The sequence below is a fragment of the Scatophagus argus genome, chromosome 13 (assembly GCF_020382885.2).
Source record: "Scatophagus argus isolate fScaArg1 chromosome 13, fScaArg1.pri, whole genome shotgun sequence".
NCBI lineage: Eukaryota > Metazoa > Chordata > Actinopteri > Scatophagidae > Scatophagus > Scatophagus argus.
Window position 1 is genome coordinate 14,622,961 of NC_058505.1, and position 24,753 is coordinate 14,647,713.

General features: G+C 40.1%; 1 protein-coding gene across 1 annotated transcript; it reads right to left on the bottom strand.

Moving 5' to 3' along the window:
* Positions 1-876: 876 nt before the first annotated feature.
* Positions 877-20,014, bottom strand: LOC124069415 (solute carrier family 25 member 36-A). Its single transcript, XM_046408576.1, has 8 exons — positions 19,575-20,014; positions 16,897-17,061; positions 13,837-13,914; positions 10,993-11,093; positions 6,087-6,153; positions 5,687-5,976; positions 4,216-4,417; positions 877-4,048 (listed from the first exon to the last, which is right to left on the bottom strand). Exons 1-7 carry the CDS (start codon positions 19,613-19,615, stop codon positions 4,224-4,226), a joined length of 936 nt encoding a protein of 311 aa, XP_046264532.1. The 5' UTR covers positions 19,616-20,014; the 3' UTR covers positions 877-4,048; positions 4,216-4,223.
* Positions 20,015-24,753: the final 4,739 nt, after the last annotated feature.

Genomic DNA, 24,753 nt, shown 5'->3' on the forward strand with positions numbered 1-24,753 from the left:
CTATTTTGTGTAAGTAAAACAAAGTAGGGCTGACTGATTTGCGTGGAGTTGTAGTAAGAGCAGTGTCTGCGCTGTGTGCTGTCTGTGATGAACAACAGAATCAATTACTTATGTTTTATGGCCATTTTTAATATAACTCACAGCCACGCCATGTATGATGATGGATTATTCCAATTTCCTTTTACCCACATTCATTGATCAACTCTGCTGTAGGTATTATACTTGAATGAGAGGGAAACAGGCCTAATTAATAAATCGATGCCTCTATTAGCTCCTAATGTTTAAGCATGAAAATGATCATGATGTGCAAGCTGTGACGGTGTGTATGTGTGTGTCAGACACATGCTTGTGTACTTTAGCCAATACGGAAATTTCGACTTTTCTAGTTCCAATTTAGAGAGATGAAAACCGACAGCAGTGAATCCAGTATATTGAAGTGGTGCACCGGTCATTTCTATCAGGAGCTGTTTGGCTCCTCCTGGCGGTCGTATGCGTTAGTACAATTAGTCCGGGGACTTATTCTAACTCTCCATCCTTCCATTTCTACAACTCTAGGATCTATAACATTCATAAAATTTTAACACCGATGCAAATTCCTCCACAGTCATTTTCATTGTGTATAATTTATAAAAAATAGAAGCTATAGTTGCACCATCATACACTATTGTACACTTTCTATATGTCTCCTGAAAGGGGCCTATATGACTACTGCATACAGTATATCAGTCCAGTATTGTCATTTTTCAGCATTAATTGATTTTCCTATCTTCTGAACAAGAGTCTTCTCTTTTTAATTTCCATGGCTACAAACTGCAAATAACTGAACAACAATACACATAAATAAATAAACAAACACTTGAGAAAAAAAAGCTGATATGGCTTCAGTTGCTAGTGGATTTTTATTGACTTTTCTGTTTAAAAACAAACAAACAAACACACAAACAAACAAACAAAAACATCAGTGAATGAGCTGACAAAGACCAATGCTCCAGGTTTCATTCGACCCTGCTTGAGGCTGCATCCTGTCCAAACATTCAGGTTGAACATACTGAATTGCATACAGACACTGAAGTGAGAGGTAAAAAAATAAAGTGAAATGCTTGTCCAGTTGTCTGTTCATGTCACATTTTGGTAATTTGACCTCAAGTGTTACTGCAACGGAACCAAAGGCAGAAAAGCTATTAGTGTTTAACAGGAAAACACGGACGTTTAAAATGAATCAGCAAATTTTTTAAGCACCAACAGCAACTATTGGCTACCAACATGTCAATGGAGACTGAAAATCAATAGTTATTATAAGGTACAACAAGGGGCTCCGTTTGCCTCTGAAATGATACTGCAACGAGGATGGAAAAAGTTCACAAACTCCACCATGCATGAATGCATCAGATTTTCTGTAATTATTGAAATAACAATACTTTTAAACATGGAAAGCTAGCAGACCAGTGTGCACTGAGACCACAGCGTTTGGGTTGTTGTGGAGGGAGGGCTTCTCTCTGCTCAACGGAAGTTTGAAATCTCACCTTACAGGCTGTTTTGAAAATAAACAACATAAAAGTATATATTATATGAAGAATTTGATAAAGGTGCAACTTTGCAAAAACATCTGTGCCAAATTTTCCCTAAAGTTAATTCTTTATGTACACTATATTAACCTTTTTTGTTGGGATCACTGAAAAGGGTACATTTACTGTCTCTTGCCAGCAGCCCTCTCCAGTAACAGATTAGTTTATTCATTTCTGAATCTCTCAGATTCGGCTTTTAACAGCCCCAATTCGCTGTGGCACACTGTACAGTTTGGTAGAAAGATGATTCCAGTTCTTAGACTGTCACATAAAAGTCTTGATATTCAAAACGTGCTTTGCAAAAAGAACCAAAAATAATCCAACATCAAGTCAAGAACAGTGTAAACATTACTAATAATGGAAACATCCAAACTTTACAAAATGGAACACCTTTTCTGAATGCGGTAAAATGACTAACCGACGCTTCAGCACAAATGCTTACGTGAGAAGTATTTGTCCTTCAGCATTGTCAGCTTTCAAGTAAGCACAATTTTTGCATGACAGCAAAATAAAAATACAAAAAAAAAAAACCAAACAAACACAAAAAACCCCACACAACTTATACTGTAAGCAAAACCAGCCAAGCAGTATCAATATTTATGTCAACACTCCTTGTCAAAACAAGGTTAATTGCACAGAAATGAAAGCAATAATTTGCAAATGCAAACTACAGCATGATCATACATGGACCTCAGAGAAAAATGACAAATGATATGCATATACAGTATCTATATTATTTACACCCATTTGGACATCCTTCACAACTAATGAGAATTCTAAACTATACAATATATCTGCTATAAGAACAGTTGCGCAAAATGCCATTTTGATATACAGTAATACTATTTCTTTTTTTTTTTACAATGTACAAGTTCAAACTGTCAACACAACAAAATGCAAAGCACAAGCCCTAAAAGGCCACAAAAGTGCATGTTATCAGGTCAGTTGGAAGCCACTAGAAGAGGGGACTGGCAGGAGAGTGCGACTGAAAGCTGCCAGGTATCGAACAGAAGCTTCACTGCACTCTCAACCGCAGTGTCTTGTAAGATTAATAGTTAGTGGAGGGAAATCTGGAGTAAAGATTAATTAATTATACATGCAGGCACACATAACTGCAGATTCACAAACACACATGTGTGCGTGCATGCACACACACACACACACACGCACGCACACACACACACACACACACACCAGGTGATGGGGTGCTGATGAAACACTTCCCCACACTGTCACATTATATTCAAGTAGTGGCACTCCAATGGCAGATACTCAGTCTTGGTACCTTTTGGACAATCACACACTTCACATCTCAACAAGGACACACTGGTCTTGTGTATTCACACAAGATTTTCAAGTCCTGAGCAGTGACCGGGTGCTGGCAGAAGCAGGCCTTGTATGCCAATTGGGTTTCAGTTTTAACAAAGAGAAACTGTCAGCACTGAAGGCCAACTTCAGCCGAAGCATGTCACCACCAGGCGCTGAGTTACAGAGGACTAAAACAACCCACAACCCACTCTGCATAAACACCAGCTACTTTCTGAGAGAGAGGCCATCACAAGCTCATCACTGTGGTTTTTTCTTTTTTTTCCTTGTGGACGGTTTGCTCACTGCTCTTTATGAACTTCAGGCCATCGAGGAGGGAGCGGGCTGACTGCAGCCACGCTTTCTGTAGTGCACAGATGGGTGGTTCAGGTGATTGGTGTCTTTGTTTTAAATATCGCCTTCCTTCAGACATTCTGCTTTGAATGAACATTCTTCAACTGCCACTCATCTAATCACACAATAGTCTCACAGCAGCACCGAAGCATGTAGACAAATAGTGCCAACGCAGAGATTACTCGATTACTGAAATTGAAGTACAATTAGTTATTATCTTTTCTCTCATGTCCAGTTGCCTCCGAGCATCCCCCTTTCACAATATCATCTCAGAGAGTGAGAGATTTTACTTCACTTCAAGAGAAGGATGCAAACTGAAACCCTTTCCATAAAGGCCACTGAATTGTGCTTAAAACTCCTTCAGAGTTGTCCTTTATTTAACAGGTGCCAAACTTTTTCTCCACTCCACTGTGAACTGTAGTGCCCTCTATCTGTTCCATCAGTTTGATACAGGGAACTGGAGGTGATGATGCTGATGTGCTAACAAAAGACTTCTCTCTTTCTTTTTGTCTTCACTTTTTGTTGATTTGTCTTCTTCTTATCCACTAGAGGCGGCAGGGTGTTGCAGTAGTTAGCGCTGTCTCCTCACAGCAAGAAAGACGGAATTTGGACGTTTTCCCTGTGTGTGCGTAGGTCTCCTGCGGGTGCTCCGGCTTCCTCCCACAGTCCAAAGACATACAGGATAATTGGTGATTAGGTGTGAATGTGAGCGTGACTGGTTGTTTGCTTCCGTGACTCAGCTCTGTGATGAACTGATGACGTGTTCAGGGTGCACGCTGCCTCTCGTCCAGTGTCAGCTGGGATCCGCTCCAGCCCTTGAGACCCTGCAAAGGATAAGCGGTTACAGATGATGGATGGATGCATGGATGGTCCACTGGAGCGTGGTTTTTTATTTTTTCCTTTGGTCTTTGATTTGACACTTTGTCCTCGCTCTTCCTCGCCAAAGGGCCTCCTTCTCGGTCTCCCTCTTTTTAACAAGAAGGAGACATACCTGGTGGGCTAACGGCCGAGCAGGTAGACCACCACTTCGTAGGTGCACATCATGATGGCGGTGTTGGGGATCTGTCTGACGAGGTGGGTGGTGAGGCCGCGGTACAGCGCCCGGTATCCCTCCTCCCTGGGTACTGTGAGTAGCGTATGGAAGAAGGAGCGATACTTGCTGCCTTCCTCTCGTAGTCGTGTGCGAATCACCTCTGCAATTTGAGAGTTAAAAAAAAAAAACATGATATGATATGTTGAGTTAAATACAGTATTGGCTAAATCTCCATATCTGACACCCTCATATACACTTATTAACTCATAAGCAATTTACTGATCTTTGGATATACCAGATATCCATCAACCTACCTAATCCTAACCTTCTGTGAATAAACTGCTAGAGTTACTGATTTTGTCTAAGTGCCAGAATAACTTCAGACAATATTACCAGAAGGCATTGTTGCTTTCCCCTGTGGGCTGTATGTAGGTGGAGAGTGATTGTGATATTTACAGCATAAGTATATCACCATGTTTTCCAGTAAGAACAAGTGAGTCACTGCCTCACTCAAAATACAACACGTCTCAGTGTTGGTGGGCAGGTAGGTTCCCCCCAGTTCCAGGCTTTAAGATAATCCTCCCTTGGCTCTATATTCATACTTCATGCACAGACATGAGAATGGTATCGATTTTCTCCTCTAACTCACCTCGAGTTATTTCTGAAAAAGTTGAACTATTACTTTAAACTCTACTGTAAAATGATTTGACCATTTATTTCAAAGTAATAAAAAGATCTCACAAAAAAAGAATGAGCTCAGAGATATAAAGTAAATCATAGGAGTGTGCAAAATGAGAAAAACATTGTTTAAAGCTTAATATTTTCTGAAATCTTGACGATGTTCATTTTATAAATGCCTTTAAATTAAAGTGACAACATATTAATAATCTGGATTTGTTCTTTGAATTATGACAGTGTAATAAAATATAATAAACTTCAGAATAGGCCTTGTGATATTGTATTTGTTTTTAATTACAAAACCCTTGAAAAGAGCAAATTCATAAATTATTGCCCGTGTAACCAATAAAGCTTTTCCTCTGTGCCATAGACCTTATCGGTTCTTTAAAAACTCATCAGCGAGCCACCAGTTACACTGCTGACATGTTCCTCCGCTACGATCAACAGCAAGGACGCTGCGCTTTATTTTGAGTGGATCCTGCATGCATCGTCTTGCACTTGTGAGAAATTAAAAGAGGCAAAGGCACAATTTAGTCGGGTTGGAGTAACCTTGGTTTAAAGCTTCAATTAGCCTTGTTAAAAAAAAAACCCAAAAGAACAGATTCTAGTGTGGCAAAGAGGCTGTGGAAGTGTGGAAAAAGAGGTGGACTAACATATTGCTGGTTTTAGATTTTTCATATGGATTTGATGATGATAAGAAAAATATGGAAAATTATGGGACTTAGGAAAAATGAGTGAGACAGAAGGTTACCATGAGGGTAGGCGATGGAGGTGGCACACGTCTTGGAGGTGGCTGCAGCGAGCATCATGCCCACAAAATCTGAGGCATCTTTGACAGACTCGTCCTCTTCGTCCATGCTGGCGTGGGCCTTGGACTCCAACAGTTTACGTTTGATGCTCTCATAGATGACAAAATGGATAACAGTTTCAGAGATGCCAGCGTATGAGGCTGACATGCCCCTGTAGAAACCTCGAAGCCCGTCCATCTGGTACACCCGCCGCACGCACTCAAATGCATTCATTCTCCGCTCACCCCGGTTTCTGCAATCACATTGAGACTTTTAGTTTCAGTCCGATAACAAATGTAGGACAAGAATGACTCGCACAACCCACTGGATGTACTTTAAAGTTTAAGGTCTGAGGTTCCTCACCTGGTTTCCAGCTGCAGACGGGTCTTGATCAGCCAGATGGGATTGGTGGCTGTAATGGCGGTGAACCCTGGGGAATTCAAAGGAGGTGAGAGCTTGCCTCAGTAAGATGCAGAGACGTTTGGAAGAGCACAATCTGATCAACTATATTAAACACTCTATACTGTATAAGGACAATGAGAAAGCACTTCACTAAACAGGATCAGAGAATTGTTTTTGTATCCATAATTTCAGTCCTTGTCAGTATTAATTTCTTTTAAAAAAAAAAAATCATGAAATGAGTTTCATGCTTTTCCATATTCACATACTGATCCTCTTCATGTGAAATGCCACACAAGGTATATGCAAACATTGGCTCTCTAACTGAAGTAAAAAGTAAAATATCTTAACTAACAACAACTAACAGCAGTGCATGAAGGAAGCAGCTGTGAGTGCTTTCTTTCTTTTCCATCTATCATCTCAAAAGAGTATTTAGCTGCAAACACTGAGAAATGAGGACAAGCAGCAAATTCATTTTAGGCCATTGGATGTGGCAGGCTGCTATTGTGCTGCCAACTGATTCATTTATCTGAACTGATAATAAGAGCTCTTGTGTTTATGATAAAAATCATTTGTAATAAAAACATAAAATAATCTTATAGCGCTCAGAGAGGCAGACTGTTATTCTTTTAGTAACAGTACACTTTCAATTTGTTTTCTAATAAACATTTAAATCCTGGCCTTTGACAAGCAATTCTGCCATTCCACAACTTAAAGTCACAACACAGTTGGTTTGTTTCTTAGTTTTGACGCTGCTCTAAATTTTCTCTCACTGTTGGTTCTGTAACATGGATGTGCTCCCTTCAGTGAGTGAAGGTCTTCATGTTTATTGAGTGACATTTGACAAACCAGTAGTTAACTGGTTAGATGCCAGAGAGGGTGTGATTCTGATAGCGGGCAAACTATAACAGCACAGAGAAACAATATGGTGTCTGGAAGAGATTCTTCAATTATTCAGCAAGACTACAGTGGAAAGTCTATGATGTGAAATTTAGTGCTCAGTCATTACTTCCTGTCTTTAGTAGTACTGGTGTACACTGTAATGTCTGTTCATCTGCCTTCAATGTTAGTTTGAAACTTCAGTCAGTCATTATCGGGGTCCCCTCTGTGCACAGAATACATATCAAGCAGTTGTAAGTGCGTGCATGTGCTCGTGTTGAGTTATTTCCAGGAAATGATATGTTGAACAGATGTGTTTTTATGTTTATATTAAGTGGGAACACTATGGCAATATACAGTAATGTTAGGACTGATAAGCTTAGTAATGAGCTCTTTGTATCATCACGAAATGACACAAAGTCTCTGTGAGAATTTTCTGATACAAATGATGTGACAGAGAAATAAAACATGGCCGTTTGCAGCTAAGCCGAGGGAACGTCTATAAAGAGACCTGAGTCACATCTAGTGTATCAATGCAACACAGCCCTACGTTAAGGCAACTGCGTGAAGAAGAGAGGATGACACAGGTCTGTTGGAGAGAAGAAGACAAAGAGGAAGAAGAAAAAAGAGGGAAGTAGAAGGAAGTAGCGTCTATGGCGTGTACTCACGAGGGAGGGGCAAAGCTCCTCCAGCTCCTCCCCGCTGCAGCTAGTAGCCTGCAGATATGGGGGGCTCAGATGGCGGGGGTCTCCCACCCAATCACGCAGGGGTGAAAGCTTTACAGTAAAGCCCTAAAATAGACACAGGCTTTTCTGTACCACAGTCACACACAAGCAGCAGTCACATCCACCCCCAACCCCACCAACCACCCTCCCCAACCCTCTGGTACTGTACAGATAGGTGGAGAAGAGATGGGAGAGGAAGGACTGACCTCCACCCGTCTTTCCCCAAACTCAAATCTCAACTCTTAACCCCCTACACTGTAAGTTGTATGTTGAACTATCATTATTACCGTTATTACTACATTTGTTTTACTTTTACTTATTAACCCCTTTTGTTATCTGGAATAAAGAAAATGTTGACTGAACAGAAGCCATCCAAATCCCAAACCCCAGCTCCAGAACCACCAGAGAGAGGTACAGTACAAATACAAAGGCAGTGAAGATATATTCTTCAGAATCATTGTGCCATTATCTATTTATAATCTACATATTAGAGAAAGAAGAAAATCAAATGACTACTAAAATAAGGTATAAAATAAAGAGAGGCAGGTGGAAATGCTAACCTTGTCGTTGTGACTCTAAGTGACAGACAATGGAGACGAAAAGGAGTGAAGAGATCATTTTATGAATACGCGATGACATAACAATTGATGAAGTGAATCAGTGAAGTGGAACTATGAATGCAACTCAGCCAGCCCCAGATACTCTCTGGACTAAGCCGGATTCTGGAAAAACTGGGATAAATTTTAAAAATAACAATGAAATGTCCTCACACGAGGAGAAAAATGTGTCTCCAGAGAGCCAGCCTGTTTCTAGAGACACAAATCAAATAAGTCCTGAAGGAGTTACTGGACAAGTCGTCTTCAGTCGCACCCAGGAATGACACTGGAAATGGCAACCTGGGCAACCCTTCTTTTTAAAGCTTTTCACAGAAACGTTCATGGGTAAATGTCATTATTAATAACTTAACATCTTACTGTTCACAATGCACAGTTTAACCGAGAGCCCTGTTCTATATGGCCGTAAGTTTATTTTTGAAAATTTAACGCTTGGATATAAAAGGCTCAAGTTTCATTCTATTACTAGAGTCACTAGAGTTTTTTGTCAAAGTATAACATGCTCTTTATTCACAACTCAATAACATGAGCTCATCGATGACTGATCTCCATTTTATCCCTTTTTTTCCCTCTGTCACAATAATGTATATATAAAAATCTCAGCTTAGCAACATAGCTTTAGAAATATGTCTGATGAATGGAAGTATATGTATGGGCATATGTTGCTCCACACTGTGCGCTATGATCTTTCTATAGACACACAATCGTTGTGCAACTTCTCTGGCGGAGTTTGGCCTACATTCCAGAGAAAGAAAGCATGCTTTAGATTAGCTGCTGGAAGGGAAAATAAGTCTAAGTGAAGCAGTGGGACTCGCCTCCCTTTCCCCGGTGCAAGGAAGACCACAATTCACAGCAGGGAGGCCATGAGAGGCTGTGACTTCATAAAGCTACTTTACAAAACTAGATGCAATTATCCAAGAAAAAATTCTAGCTGTTCTTAACTCTACAGGTTCTCAGTGCTGAAAAGTCGAACTATGCATTATGTCCAGTGACAGTGTCTTGTCCACATTCAAGTATTAATTTGTGTTTTTAAACTGGTGCCAGTACTGTTGGGGTTAAATGGTCAGTGCAAAACAGCTCAGGAAATCTAACTAATTTCTGAAAGAGTGAGTCATGCTGAAGTAGCACAAGCCTTTTGGATGATGGACTGACACAGATTATCGTTGATAAGAATGACTGAGGCACAAATGGTGTTGATGGATGATGACAAAAGACAAAATGGAGCACATCCATTATAACCATCTGGAGCAGTGACAAGGTTAGCATTTCTTTTGTACTGACAACATAAAATCCACAGAAGAAGTATGTGTCATTACTTTACCTTTACTATGTTGATGGAACAAGACAACAGGCTAAGGGGAAGGAGGTGTGTGTCAAAACTAAGCAATAGCAAATCCTGATATCAAGAACCTAAAACTACAAACCAGCAGCAAACACATTGCCGTAAGCAATGGTAATATCATTACAAATGAATGACCATTATGAACTTTCTGAAATTCATAAAAATCACCATGGTTTTCATCATACCAGTGTAAAGAAATGGGGTGCTACCTGACGTGTCCGCCCGAGTGCCAGGGGCCCCGGTTGACCTTTCGGAGCTGTGCTCTCTCCTCTATACACACAGAGCAAAGAAGGGGGCCCAGACCACGCTGTTTAAGTAACAACTGGGATGTTAAACCATTTACAGAGTCCTCTGGAGAGGCCTCAGAATAAAAGAATAAAAAGAAGAAAATAGGGCAAGGAGGAAAAAAAAAATAATGGATGACAAGAGGGACAAAGGGGCTATGAGACGAGGAAAGCACAACCTAAACTTTGAGGACCATGTGGTTTTCTTAGTTTTGACAAAGCGCAGTCATGATACAAATGCCAGAAGTGGAACATTACAGCCTGAAATATCCTGCTGTGTTTCATTTAGTTTTAGTGCACTGAAGTCTAAGACTGCTGATATAAGGATTTGTCTCCTCGGCTATATGTGGCCTGGCAAGACCAGCATGAAGAGACAAGATACTGTATTATCTGGGTAGATGGGTGGATTTTCAGAAAGAATCTAGTGAGTAGTAGAAGTATACCATGCTATTGTTTGACAGTGCTTTCATTTAACTTGATTGCAATAAAGTGTTTACCCATGGGTAATGGGTAATGTAAATGTATCTTGCATGTCTCGGCCTCACAGTAAACAGTGAGGCTGTTGTCACTACAATCAAGGTCAGTTTGATCCCGAGAGTCTCAAATTGTGCTTTCTGATAAATCCCCTATCGTACGTATTTAATATTTTTATACATGAAACAGCTACATAATGGCTGCATATAACAGATGGTATTAGTTAGCTTTAGCATGCTTCAGGTATTCATAAGATTTTAAATCTGTGAAGATCCCACCATCCTACACACATATATGGAAGGGGAGGGCAGGGGTGAAGGGGGAAGAAAATGAAGCGAAACTCTGGGGTACTTCAGACTGTGACAAAAATAATGAGAAAAAATAATTCTGTCTGATGAAGACAAACTGAATAATGCTTTATATATATATATATAAAACCCATCAGTGGTTTACACTGCCCAGGCAGACTGACAAACGAACAAACAGATAAAACACTCAGCGACAGACAGGGACAAACAGACAGAACTGAGGGGCAGAAGGAGCCATCATTACCTGCCATCCCAGCTGACACCATGTGCACCTGGGTAGAGTCTGGCTCCAGCACCCCATTCAGCTTCTCCTTGGCTGTTGAATAGGCCGCAAAGTAGATTGCCCTGCGGCAAGTAAGACGGAGATTAGTAAGAAATTAAAACACTGGCCAAACTGACTTAAGATTAACTACTATTAACTAGCAAGGAAGTTTGCATGTTCTCCCTGAGTCGCGTGGGTTTTCTCCGGGTACTCAGTCCCAAAAACAAGCTTCATTGCCCCTAGTGGTGAGTGTGTGAGCGTGTGGTTGTCTGTCTTTGTGTATCAGCCCTGCGATTGACTGGCGACCAGTCCAGGGTGTACCCTGCCTCTCGCCCATAGTCGGCTGTGATAGGCTCCAGCCCCACCCCCGCAACCCTGATGAATAAAGCGGGTATAGAAAATGGATGGATTTATATAAGGAATAGCTTTAAATTAGCTGCATTAAATAGGAAAACCTTTTTTCAATTGCCTGATTGCCTGCCCTACATTAGGTCATGTGAACTAAACTAAGATAACATCTAGTGCAAAAACAAGCCACTGAAAGAAGTTTATCTTTAACTGTGTGTGTGTGCATCTCAGTGTCATAGTCTGGTTTATCCCAGATTTATCTCTCAAAATCCTAGCTGTTCCACACTAAATAAAGTCCCAGGATTTAGCTTACATTTTCTCAGTGGAACTAAACCTGGGGACCTCATTGCACTGCCATCGTTCTGAACTAAGAGCCAGCATGGGATGAGTGTGTATGTGCATCTCTCATGAGTGATGCTGCCGCTGTAAGCTGTTCTGCATGTACATGTGTTATATGTGTGTGTGTGTTGCTAATGAACACCAGCAGCATGCCCAGCGGATGACGCTGTTATTAGCATCAGTTGATTTTTTTTTTTTCTGTGTCCTAATTTACAACCCAGAGAGAGTAACTCTGCAGCTCAGCAACCCAGACCTCGCCCTGCAGATAAAGCAATAAATCTGTTATTTCATTCAATTATATTGCACTGAAAGCTTTGCCTTAATTAAATTAGACTGCGATTAAATGGAATGGAAATTTTAAATTTAAATTGCCGTCCATCTTCATATTTGGAATTTTCCCTTGTATCTTTAATAAATGGTGCAGATATCGATGGCTGTGTGTTCATCAATTACACACAGAGAAGATTTAGTTAGATTTCATTGCCTGCAGCTGAAACTTGAACTGATGTATTTTTATTTTAAAGTGGTGCTCATGGCTACCAAAACGAAAAATTTTGACAAAGTAGCTTTTGCCAATTACTGCAAGTCTCTGCATATGCTGACGTTTCACTTAAGCCAAGTGCTTGCTCAAGGGCGAATGTTGGGTTCTCTATATGACAATTTAATTAAAGTTTTGGTTCAGACCTGCTCTAATTGGAAAGTGTCATGAGATAACTTTTGTTGTGAATTGGTGCTATATAATTAAATTGAATTGAATTAAATCTTCTCCGTCTAATCCTCAAAAGAGATTGTAATTGGTATGTCTGACGGTTGATGTGTCATTGATTTCATTTGTAGCTGAATCATACTTGGAACACACCCGTGACATTAAACACAACCAGGCTGCTTTATTGTTATTAAACAAATGTCCAAATGTCCTATACCCCAGTAAACCTGTGTCCTAAATTCTCCATTTGATGTGACCTTGAAGTGATAAAAAATGTGTCTAAATCTGCTCTTACATGAAAACAATTTTAACAGCGAATAATCTAAACATTTGGCTTGAAGTGTTTCATAAAATTGCACAGAAGACAGCAGGAATATCATATCATATGTGGCCAATGAGTTCACGAGTACAGACTATAGCACAGTTTGCTACAGCTGTCGTGACCAGGAAACAAGCTGCCATTTCCACAGCTGGACAGCTTGCCCACAGGACTGACACTGACACACACAGACACACACACACACCATCACCACCATCTCTCACCCCTCAGAAAGTCTGAGCCAGACAGCATAGACATTGAAGGACCCAGAGGACAGAACGATTCTGAATTAATATAGAGAATGACAAACATGGCGAGAGAGAGACAGAGGACGAAAGTATATAAAGGATGACTCAGACAGAGACAGAGGTGGACCAATGAGAGGAGGATGACAATGGCCATGTGACGCAGCAGTCGCTAGGGATAATTAGATAGGTCAGGGAGGGGGATTAGACACAACACACACACAGCCATCTCAGTATAGGAACTCCATTGTGATAACACACGACAACAACAGTCACATGATGTGAGTGTCACAGCTGGCCGCTGCCAGCTGTTGCTGCTGTTTCATTCAGGCTTTGATTGACTGACTTTAGGCTGTTATGCAACGCTAACCAGCCAAGCTAAGAAAAAAAGGAACCTGCTCATTTCCTGTAGAATAAAACTAAAGAGATTTCCTCTGCATTCCTGTGAGCTTTAAGTCCATTCATTTCTCTGTTTGTGGCCTGCTTTTATTTGTGGCCAATCTAAGCTTCGAATGAGCCGGAAGCACATTTTTCTCGACAAAACTATGTGCCCAGGTTTGGTGCACCATGTGAGATAGGTGATCTGGAAATCACTTTATTCTCTGATAACAAGTCAGTCAACATGTTAGTACTGATAACAGTGCTTCATACAGATGGTATCTTATCAACATCAAAGATTATATGACCTACTCTAGGGTACTGCTTATCAGATATGCACGTTTAGGTACAGATTATTACATTTTCTTCTTCTGTTCTTTTGACTTTTAAGTGTACTTTTCTGTGGTATTGTTTAAGACATCGTACAGGTTAAGTTAAGCAGGAGCAGACAGGCAACATACACAGAATAGTGTAAATCATACTGCACTTACCTCGAGGGCGCCACACCTACAAGGTTGGGTCCCAGTCCTCTGAAGAGTGAACGGGGTCCCTCTCTCTCTAGAATCAACCTGTAGAGAGAGAAGAAGATCTCAGTTCACGTCCTCCTGGCTATTTCATCTAACTTTCACTTCGTAAACTTTAAACAACAGAATTGCAGTGCTTTTATTTTTAAAAAGAATGGTCTGGAATTTTGGTTAGTCACTTCCTTGCGGAGAGGTACATCATTATTTTATTAGAACCGTCATTTAAACAGGGAGGGGCATTTTAACAAGGTCACTTTTACAAGGACAAGGCTTGAAAAGGCCCTGATTACAGTACATAGAAAGCAATTAAAAACACACAGAAGCTACAGTAAACATCAATAAATTATACAAACAACAGGCCTAGGACAACAACATAAGGAACAACATCAGTCAAAAGAAGGGGTTCAGACTGCTCTATGTCAGCCAAATAGATTTAATTTGATTAAAATAGACTCTTCTCTAATTTCAACCATGGCAGCTTGGTGCACTTGTGTGGTGCATATGTGAGAGTCAGTTATCCAGTCTCAGTACCAACATGATGATTGTATAGTAGAGTGTAAAAAAAAAGATCTATGGTAAAAAAAAAAGACATGTGACATGACATTTTTTCCAAACCGGATGAGGAGACTGTTACCACTCATGTCTGAATGTTGAATATGAAGCTAGCAGCAGTAGCTGATTAGCTTGGCTTAGCACAGAGGCTGGGAAACTAGCCTGTTTCCCGTACAAAAGCTGGTGTTTGCTTCATGTTCCCTTACATGCTGCATGATGACAGAAAAAATACAGCGCTAATTCCTAAACCCTGATAGTTACAGGGCAGCGTGGGGATCTGAAATGAAACCCACTAGAGAAGAGGTCATGCACAGACTGCATTTCATTTGGCAAAGGGAGCATCTCTGTTTGTAGCTAAATTTATATCCAACTGGCCCATCAGTAGATTACACTATCTGAGTGATCTGCCAGCACCTGACATTCAATCTAGCCTGACATTATACATGGCATCACTATCAACATACTGGAAGACCCAAAATAAATGAAAAGACAGGTGTGTCCTTGCTCTGGTGGTGTTTATGGTGGTGTTATCACAACACCTCACGTGTTCGTTTTCTCTCATCACCTGAGTTCAAACATTGTTCATCTGTCTCCAATCTAACCCAGTGACCTCATTCAGAGTGAGCTCAGCCTATAGCTCACCTTCATTCATCACACGTTTTCACATAAACGATCACAGTCAAACAAAAGCATTGAGAAAGACATAAGGGACACAAAAGACCTGAACACGGTGCTTTGGGCCAGATAATAAACAGGGGGAGAAATCTGGGTCAGATTAAATTCTTATGATAGCAGCTCGACTGGAGCTGTCCCACACATCGAATAACAAGACACAGCGCCGCTCTTTCTTGGAGAACTTCTGTGGTCGTATTTATTTCAGCTTGTTGGTTTGGGTTCTGCACCTTCCTACATTCGCTGTGAAGTTTTCCTAACTTCTGCTCATAGCTAAAAAAAATATTTACAGTATATGCCATCTCCTCAAGAGTGCAGACTTGGAAAACATGCAGCATTGGAGTGACAGTGCAATACTCCTGACCTACTTTGACTCTTTTTTTTCCCCTTCCTTGCCATACCGCTCTTCCCTGCTCTGCCCTTCTCCGCTCTGTATCATGTAATAGTGGTATACAGTTTCAGCCAGTAGCTGTTTATCTCAAGGGCAACATGAGAAGTTGGTTTATGTCGGCACAAGACCAATGTTGAGCCCAAAACAATGCCCTGATTAAATGCTATCAAAAGACGGCCTCAGTACAATATTACTAAACAAAATCCTGAAGGAAGCACTGTTAACAAAATCTGACAAACTGGCAAAAACACATTCCCAATCAATGCCACAGCCAGCAAGAACAAATCACTTTAACCAAACACAAATAGGAAAACCGATTCTGATCAACCAGTTTTATGAGGTTAGGTTGGCATACCTGAATTTCATGCTAAAAAGCAATAATTTTATCCAGATAAGCTAAGTAAAACAAGGGATGTTTGTCTCTATATCCCCTAATTTGCACATTAATTATTGCAAGCATTTAGCTGTGGAAAATTCCACACACAGCAGCTTGTGCATTATGCAATATGTTTAACAGTGTGTGACATGCTCTGTGACAGTCATGGAAATAGGTTGCCAGCGCACAGGAGCAGAGCACCGTGGCCATGCTGAATATTTACTTAAACACCTTTAATCCCTCAGTGAGCAACATTAATCATGAGTATCCTGCAACATCGGCTTGGAGTAACTTTCAAATAAATACCTAACCAATGCTGGATTCCCCTACACTCTCACGTTTCATCTTCCCATAAAATTACTCTGAAAAGAGAAGGAAGAATTTAACAAGTATTTCCTGGTTTCTGTTTCATGCTTTTGTATCCAAAATCAGTCACAGAGCTTGTTTTTAATTTCTTTTGTCACTCAATGCCACTAATAAAATATATATATATATATTTTTGCTATTCCTTGAAACAATTTAAAGCTTTTCATTATGGTGATGTAGCTTTGCGTCTCTTGGAAAAGTCAGTGTGACAAGCTGAGGTTAAGAGTTATCCTCTAAAAGCATATTTGGTTGCAGGAAGTAAAAGGATGTAGTGTAAAATAATATAATACATGTAAACTCATAGGAAATTTCAGTGATCCATGGCATACAATACTCATATTACTGTGGAGCCATTTCAGTGGAACAGTTCACAAAGTGACATGCACAAGCAAACTGTCCGGGTCACAGCTCCGACTGATTGCAAAACTTCAGCAAATTCTACTTTTATCTTGCATGACCTTCTTCTCTCTGCTCACGTCTTTGCACATTCACTGACTGTGTAATGCAACTCTGGATAACTTGAAATTATCTCATAAGCTGACGCATTTTCAAATTGTCAGCTGTAACCAACCTAATTTGTGCTGCAAATTTGCACCTTGCCATAACATTTTATGTGATCAGGCTCCTCTAATCTATTGTGCTAACTTATGTTTAGCATTGTTCTCCTTACTTGAGACAGTGCAGAGGCCCTGGCGGAGCGACGCGGGCCACGCTGGCTCCATTGACGGTGCTGAGCTGGACTTCAGATATGTAGAGAGTGATGGAGGAGGACTGCAGCCTGGTCTTCACAACCTCCAGAGGACAAGTCAAAATAGCACCCACTGTGCCACCACATCTACAAGGAGGTACAGGAGATAGTGAAAGAAAAGGGACAGAAAGAGGAAAAACATGGAGAGAAAAAACAAAAAACACATTTAACACTTTGTTTTAGCATTCACGAAAAGAGAGATGGGACAAATAAAATTAATGTTCATATGAGTGTATATATGACACTACATATTAGATAAAGTGTTTGTACTGTGTTTACAGTTTCTAGGGGGTTTTACTCATTTAGTTTGCCATGTTAAGTGTCTTTGAGTATGTTAAAAAGCACTCTACAAATACAATGCATTTTTATTACTATATTTGGTCAAGACACATCTCCATTTTGCCTATTTCCTCTGTCAGGTTTCTTTTTACACCATCCCCTAATGCTGATCTTCCAAATCACCTGGTAACACGGACTGTTTGTCCTTTTACATCTAAAATTATCTAGGACCAGGAAAACCATGACCTGGCATTGCGATATGCAAGATACTGTCATGCATGAGCTGTCGGCTAAGACCATATGACTGCTTTCATCATGCAGTTTACTCAACAGCTCAGTGTAACGGTAACCACTTTGCTGACTTTCCCCATATGAGAAAGTGAGTATGAGAGGTCATGAAAATGAGACTGTTGTTTAGATGGCTCGCTGAACTCTCTCACACTCACACACACACCGTAAATAAAAACACGACTGCTCACAAATGAACCTTAGAAACTTGTGTGTGTGCTGCTTCGACTTTGACCTCCAGTCTGACAGAAGCCTGCAGCATGTAAACAAACCGACACCAATCTCACTGCAATCATTTTAACTATCTTTATTAATAAACAGAGAAAAGATTTTTTAAAAACACTGTATTATCTGTTTCATTGCTATGGTGGACTTTATTTCATAAGCCAAAGGCAGCTAGCAGAAATAATCTCACAACAATGTTCTGTCACCGTGCCGCACATGCACATTCGCTGATCCTCTCTGCTTTCACCAAAGGCTCTGTGCTTTCCATAACAGGACCTGCATAAACTGAGCGTCACAACCAAACCACCACAAAGCTGGATAGTATTGGTGACTATTGCAGTGACAAACCATATGAATGTCCTATGGGTTAGGGTATGTAAATATACAAGTTGTATTCCTGCAATGGTGTATTCTGACATCTTAGCTTTTGGTAGTGAATTCCTCTAGCTGCAGTCTCTTTTGAGCAGCACCAGTTATATTTACCTTTCAAAAGACCAACCCACATTCATGCTCACAGGCAGCCGTGACCCTTGGCCTACTTTCAGAGCTACGCTGTTTGCTGCATGTGAGTCTCACAGTGGCTGTGAGTGGAAGCACTGTGCTAAGGCCTCCAGCTCAGATTTGTGGGGGAAAACAAAAAAAATCAGCTTCAGCTCATTCAAGATAGCAATGCATCTTGTTTGATTCTTTGATTTTTAAACCCCTGACAAGAGAGGTAACAGATAAGCTGTGGTGTGATGAGATTACCATATTTAAATGTCAATGGTTTGGTGCAGAGATGAAAGCAGAGGTAACAGACACAGAGAAACTGAAGACAATGGATTACAAACAAGACAGACATACTACATCAATAAACTGCTAAATCTTACGTCTCTGTTTGCATTTTCTTTGATGAACAAGTTGTCGGGCCCGTTTACAGAATTGTGAATGACTATCAACACCTTTTGCGTGGACCACCAGTTTAGCCTAAAGTTGTGCCTCATTTACAAAAGCTCCTCAGAAACAGCAGAAAATACTAAATTTTATTTCACACTATAAAACTACTTTGTACCTACAGCTGGGACAGTTGACTCAACTCAGCAAAAACCTTCTGAGAAAGACAAACATTATCACATTGAGATTTGCAGATTAATGTTTGTCTGCTGTATCTGGGAGTCTTGACAAGAGAAGGTGTAAACTCCTACATATTTCAGCAGATGGTAATATCAATCAGTAAAGAAACAAAACGATACATACAGAAATAAATTACACTGTGGGCTTCTCATACAAAGACCTGTGCCTGACATTTTGTTTAATTCATCTAATTAATCTGTGAGGTTCTTAAAATGCTAAATTTCTACAGGAAATGAGTAGCACTGCTGTAGCTGTCTGCTGCATAACGTCATCTAGTTAACAAGAGAGAGCAGCGACGAGCCCGGAAATACACTGAATTTCCCTTCAAAATAAAAGCATCAAACTTTGCCACTAAAACACAAGAAGTCGGGTGTTTTAGATGAAACGGTGCAAGACTCTATAGCATCTCTGAAAGCATCTAAGCTCAGACGCGCTCTCTGCCTCAACACATGGGTATTAATGCTTTAAAATAACAGTGGTCATATTTTGATGTGTTGACAGGAAGTATGAACAGTGGGTTTAGACGAGGACGTGACTAACGTGACTGACAACTGCAAGGGTTATAGAATTTCCACACGTATGAGAACGGTCCTTTATCCCACTACAGATACCAGACAAGTCATCTCCTGCTGAGACTGCTCATTAAAAAAACAAACCAAATATCCAAATGATATTTGATTCGTTGTCTGACTCACCCTCCGGCGAACAAATGAACCAGTGTGTCCCTTTGGCTCATTATTTAGCATGCTCTGCCAAGCAGCGCACCTCGGGGCTGCGGCAGAGGGTCAAACGCGATCTTGGGTCCAGTCCCTTCCCTTTGCTTTCTTCTTCCGACAGGATGCGCAGGAAAACTGGGCAAACGACGTCGATGATGATCCAGCGGTGGGCTGAGTCTCCGGTGATTCAGACTGCAGCGGGCCACTGACGAACCCCCCTCTGTCGCTCTTGCTCCGGTTCCCCTCTTACACGGATTGCTTCTTATCTTCGTTTAAACCACCAGATAGCTGCGAGCTCAACAGTCTACCCACTAGCAGAAGGATAACTCTGCTCTAACAAACGGTTTTATGTCACATCCACGGATTTGTCCCAGTTAACCCTTCTGCTTTCATCACTACAGCGAGATGGAAGGGGGCAGAGCCCTCGTATTTACTGTACGATCATAGGCTGGAAAACAGACGCTGCCATTGGCCAGTTTGGCGCGTGACGTCACATAGTATCCGCCCCGATCATGCACCGTTCACATGCTCAACATCGAGCGTATCACTGCTGTTTCAGAATCAGAATCAGAATAACAGCTTCTGTTGATGTGGTCGTCTCATTGAAATTAAGATCAGACCTTGTGTGTGTGTGTGTGTGATTGAATAGTCCACTGTCAAGCCACAAATTAAATACATAATACAGGGTGGAGTACCCAGGCTGACAGCCTGCCAGCTTGGGAAAGTAATGATGCATTTATGGTGAGACAGTTAAAAGCATAGCTAAGATTACTGCTGTTGTAGTATGCAACTCAGGTGTGCCTCGGATTTTATTACACCTGTAATAAAAACAGAAGGCACTCCATCGTGTTTTGTGGATGGGCACATTCATTCACGTCTTTACCAAACACTGGATTTTTAAAAAAAATTCTGACAGCTTCTTCACAATCAGCTGACTACACCCAGAATAGTCAGTTGGCAATTCAATTATGGATCTGAATGAATGCACGCAGATTTGTAATTGGGAGCATAGTATGACAAGTTGGAGTCATGTGCATGGTTTCACCGTTCACATTTGTAAAGTGAAAACAAGCAATGTCATGTCCTGCATTATAGAGGTTATGTAAGTCTCATGATTCAGAGATTTGGGACTGATGCAGAAGGAGTGATTCGGTGTCAGATGAAAGAATGGCGTGCCTCTTGTTATTATATAAAATACAAACTAAGATGAAATGAATGGTTTTACCACTGAGTAAAGATTTTAGAGGGAAAAAAATATGCAAAAATCTTCCAGATATTTTTATTTTGTTTAAAATGTACATATTGCATTTCTTTTTTAAAACATTCCTACTCTCATTAAATGCATTGTTTTCAGTAAGTGTGTTTGCCGCTCAAACCAAACACTGACATTAAACTACACTAATCAGTGAAACTGTTTTGTCTGATCATTATACATCAACGTCCTTGTATTTTCTTTGAAAGAACAAAATTCTGCCTGATATTTTTAAAAAATACAACCACAGTAAGAGTTTTACATCACATCAATGGAAGTTTTGTCATCTTTTTTCAGTTGTTGGATATTTAATTATTATGTATTTTGTAAACTAAAAGCATTTTTCAGGAACTATGTTGTTTCATGCCTTCACGTGATTAATGGAGGTTTAGCTTTTATGCAGGTCTCACACTGATTATCTCTACTGTATGTATTCAGTTTAGATTAAAGCAGCTTCATTTTTTGTTTTGTTTCTGCAGGACCGTTCATATCTTAAATCAATACGGTCAGTACCAGGTGAAAGTACATCAAAAATAAACACTGATGGGTAGATAAACAAGGCTAATACTCAGAATCATCGTGGCTGAAATTCTGTGAAATTCCATTTTGCTTTGATTGATTCTTGAGTGAATGGGAAATGCGAGATGAGGGACGTGTAAACCTCAACAGTAGTGATTCATCAATAGTGAAACCATTATCATATTTTTTCCTAAGAACTCAAGATTAAATTCAAAATATGTGACCCCATGACCTGTCAACATTGCTGAAGGTGATAAAGCATGTCCAAAACACTATCTCATATTAAATGACATTAAATAGTTGCACGGTGGTCACTGCAGGAGTCTGGCTTTGAATATAGATTTGTGGTGTGAGAAAGACAAGCACGGTCAAGTCAATGTCCTTCTCACAAGGACAAGAGGGCATAAGAAAATGAGGGAAACTGAATTACCGTCGTCCACCGATGCTCATGAGGACTCCAGCTGACAGTTTAAAAGATCACGAGATGGAACGGAAGCAATTTGATTAAACTGTTATTGAAAGCCTAATGCCGTGAATAAGTTTTCAGTCTGTCCGTCTGTATCCACCTGTCTGTCTCTCTGTCAGTCAGTGGCTGTCTGACTCTCTCCATTTCTCTCAGTGGTATTGAGGATAAATAATGTACAGGTATAGCATATATACAGTATATGTGTGTTACTATTGTGTATGTGTGTGTCAGTCAAATTCTTCATACTGCCCAGTTCAAAACTTCCCTCTGTTTTCCATGCATGTAACTGAAATGCAGTACATATCCCATTACTATAAATGAGCAGTTTATTTGTCACACTAAAGAGCAGACTTCTCCAAAATCCGAAGGCTGACATTTGTGGTAGAAATATTTATTATGTAAATATTATTTTCCTATAGTTTCCAACGGTGGCTAACTGCTCAAACATTCAAAATGTGTCGTGTCTAAATGAACGGCGTGACCATTGTGTTTCTGTCAGTGTTAAAGTCCACTAACTCATGTCTCATGATATCCCACGCATGCGGAGAGGTAGTGTCTTATGATTTCTGTTGGACTTTGACCAAACAGACAGACAGATGGGATAAGTAATGAGAAACATGCTCTGTGGTCTCTCTCTCTGTGTGTGTGTGTGTGTGTGTGTGTGTGTGTGCTCAGTAATGTACTCAGTCACACACTCCACGAATGGACCCCTTCTTTATCAGTGTTTGGGTTCAAAGGGAATAAAGAGGAAGAGGTAGGGGGAGCACTCTGGCAGGGCAGTATGTCAAAAATAGATTTTGTTTATCTAAGGGTTCAAAATTACTTGTTACTATTTTAACTCACACTAAAGGGACATTTTAAAATCTTTGACCGGGTACACTTTAAAAGTCTGCAAAGTATCACTGTGTTGAATGATTATTTGTAATGCAGAATTAAATTGGAAAGCTATTTTTGTATATCTAGTGACAAAATGCTTCCAGAAGAGCCAGAATGAAAGCACAGAGATGAGCCAAAATAAAGCGTAGATCTGTCTGAGCGCTGCATTCAAGACCGATAGGTCAAGTGGACTTTTTTTTAATGTTTGCTTTTGCAGGCTTTAATGTCATCGAGTTTTTAGTGGCTGATGTTTCAAAGGGAAATGTTTAAAAAATAGTCACTGACTTGGTTCATCAAATTTTTCCCCCAATTGCATTACCTCAGCAAAGTGAAGCTTACTCAGTGAGACAATAAAAAGTCTTTGAGAATTTTTATATTTGCAGATCATCAGTTATGTTAGCAGTAAAGTATTGACAGTACACAGTACATACTGCATATATCGGTGAGGTAAATATTTGATGGCTATGGCCTGATTTCATCATTTCCATCATAACAAGCATTTTCCTTAAGTTAAAGTATAGATGCCTGCTTTCAAAAAACTTGCAACGCTGTGTGAAAGCTAAATAAAAACAGAATGCGGTCATTTGCAAACAGACTGCATTTACAGACAGCAGTTTTACAAACTGTTCTTGAGCCTTCGAAGTAACATCCCAATACACTAATGTGCTTAACAAAGTGGCAAACCTCGCACCATCCTTACTTGTGATTCTAACACCTGTTAAGAGCCTGTTTACTTATACTGAATGTTACAATCAGGTGTTGCTGAGCATTAAACAACTTTCTCTGTTTGTTTCCCTGTCCCAGTGGGGGGCTGGTGTCAATTTACTGGTGTCAGTTTCAGATTAATTACAAAATTCAGTGAGGTTGAGGAGATAAAACTTAGATACTGTCTTTGTGTTGCTCAGCTGAGTATACTGTATGTCAAAAAGGATTAGCCAATTTTCACATTCAGTTTTCTTTATGTGTTTTGGAATATGAGGTCCATTATAAATTAAATGTTCTTGCGGTATCAAATGTAAAAGAAGTCAGTGTTCAGCAGACTGGTCTCTGCCAATGTTATATTACATATGATATTATTGATTTGTTATCACTGATGCATTAACATGTAAGCAGCATCAAGCCACTGTTACATCTACCATGTAGAGAACTGACATGGGCATAAGATGGAAATACTAATAAGTACAGTACAAGTACCTCTGAATTGTGCATGATTTAATGTAGACTACTTAGTTACTTTCTACTACTGCTGTAGCTGACACCCGAGGTTCCTCAAAATGCTCATACTACTTCAAATACCCAAAATATATATTTGTTGAACATTTAAACTGTAGTTGACCTTGCACTAATGTCTAGTGTCTGTAATTATTGACAGACATGTGTTTTGTTTTGTTTTGATTTGTTTTATCAAAGAATCCTTCTCATCCCTTTCTCTGAAGGTCCTTGGAGCTCACCTGAAAACATCTGTCCCAGGATTCCTCTCTGCGACGCCCTAAGAGGGACCACATGCTGCCACCTAGCGGTTTTGTTTTGATATATCTTAGATGTTTTCTCGATGGGTGGTCGTCTCCTTTTTGAAATCAAACCTATAACTGACAAGAAAAAGGCATTGAAACATTTGATCCATAGTATCCCACACTTTGTGTTGGCGTTCCTTTATTTTTGACTCTGCGCTGCATTCTCTTCGTCCTCGTAAACTGCTGCTGTTACGGGTTGGGAGCGTCATTTGTAACGTGCAGATATTAGGAATAGATAAAACGGTACGCGGATAAAGTTGTTTGTGATGCTGCTTTGTTTTAGGTTACTTTCAGCTCCACAACTAATCGACGTATAAATTAAATCATCGAATAAACTAAGCCATTACACACATTACTGTTATAATATGTGTTTACTGAACTTTCGCGTTTACTAACATCCTTCCAGCACATTTAGTTATGTATTACATGTAGTTCTTACAGGCGTAGTACTCGTTTTTGTTCCACTTTGAAAACCGATATGTGTTAAGTGTCCGTTATTACAACATTACTGATGGTCGTGAAGGCAGCATT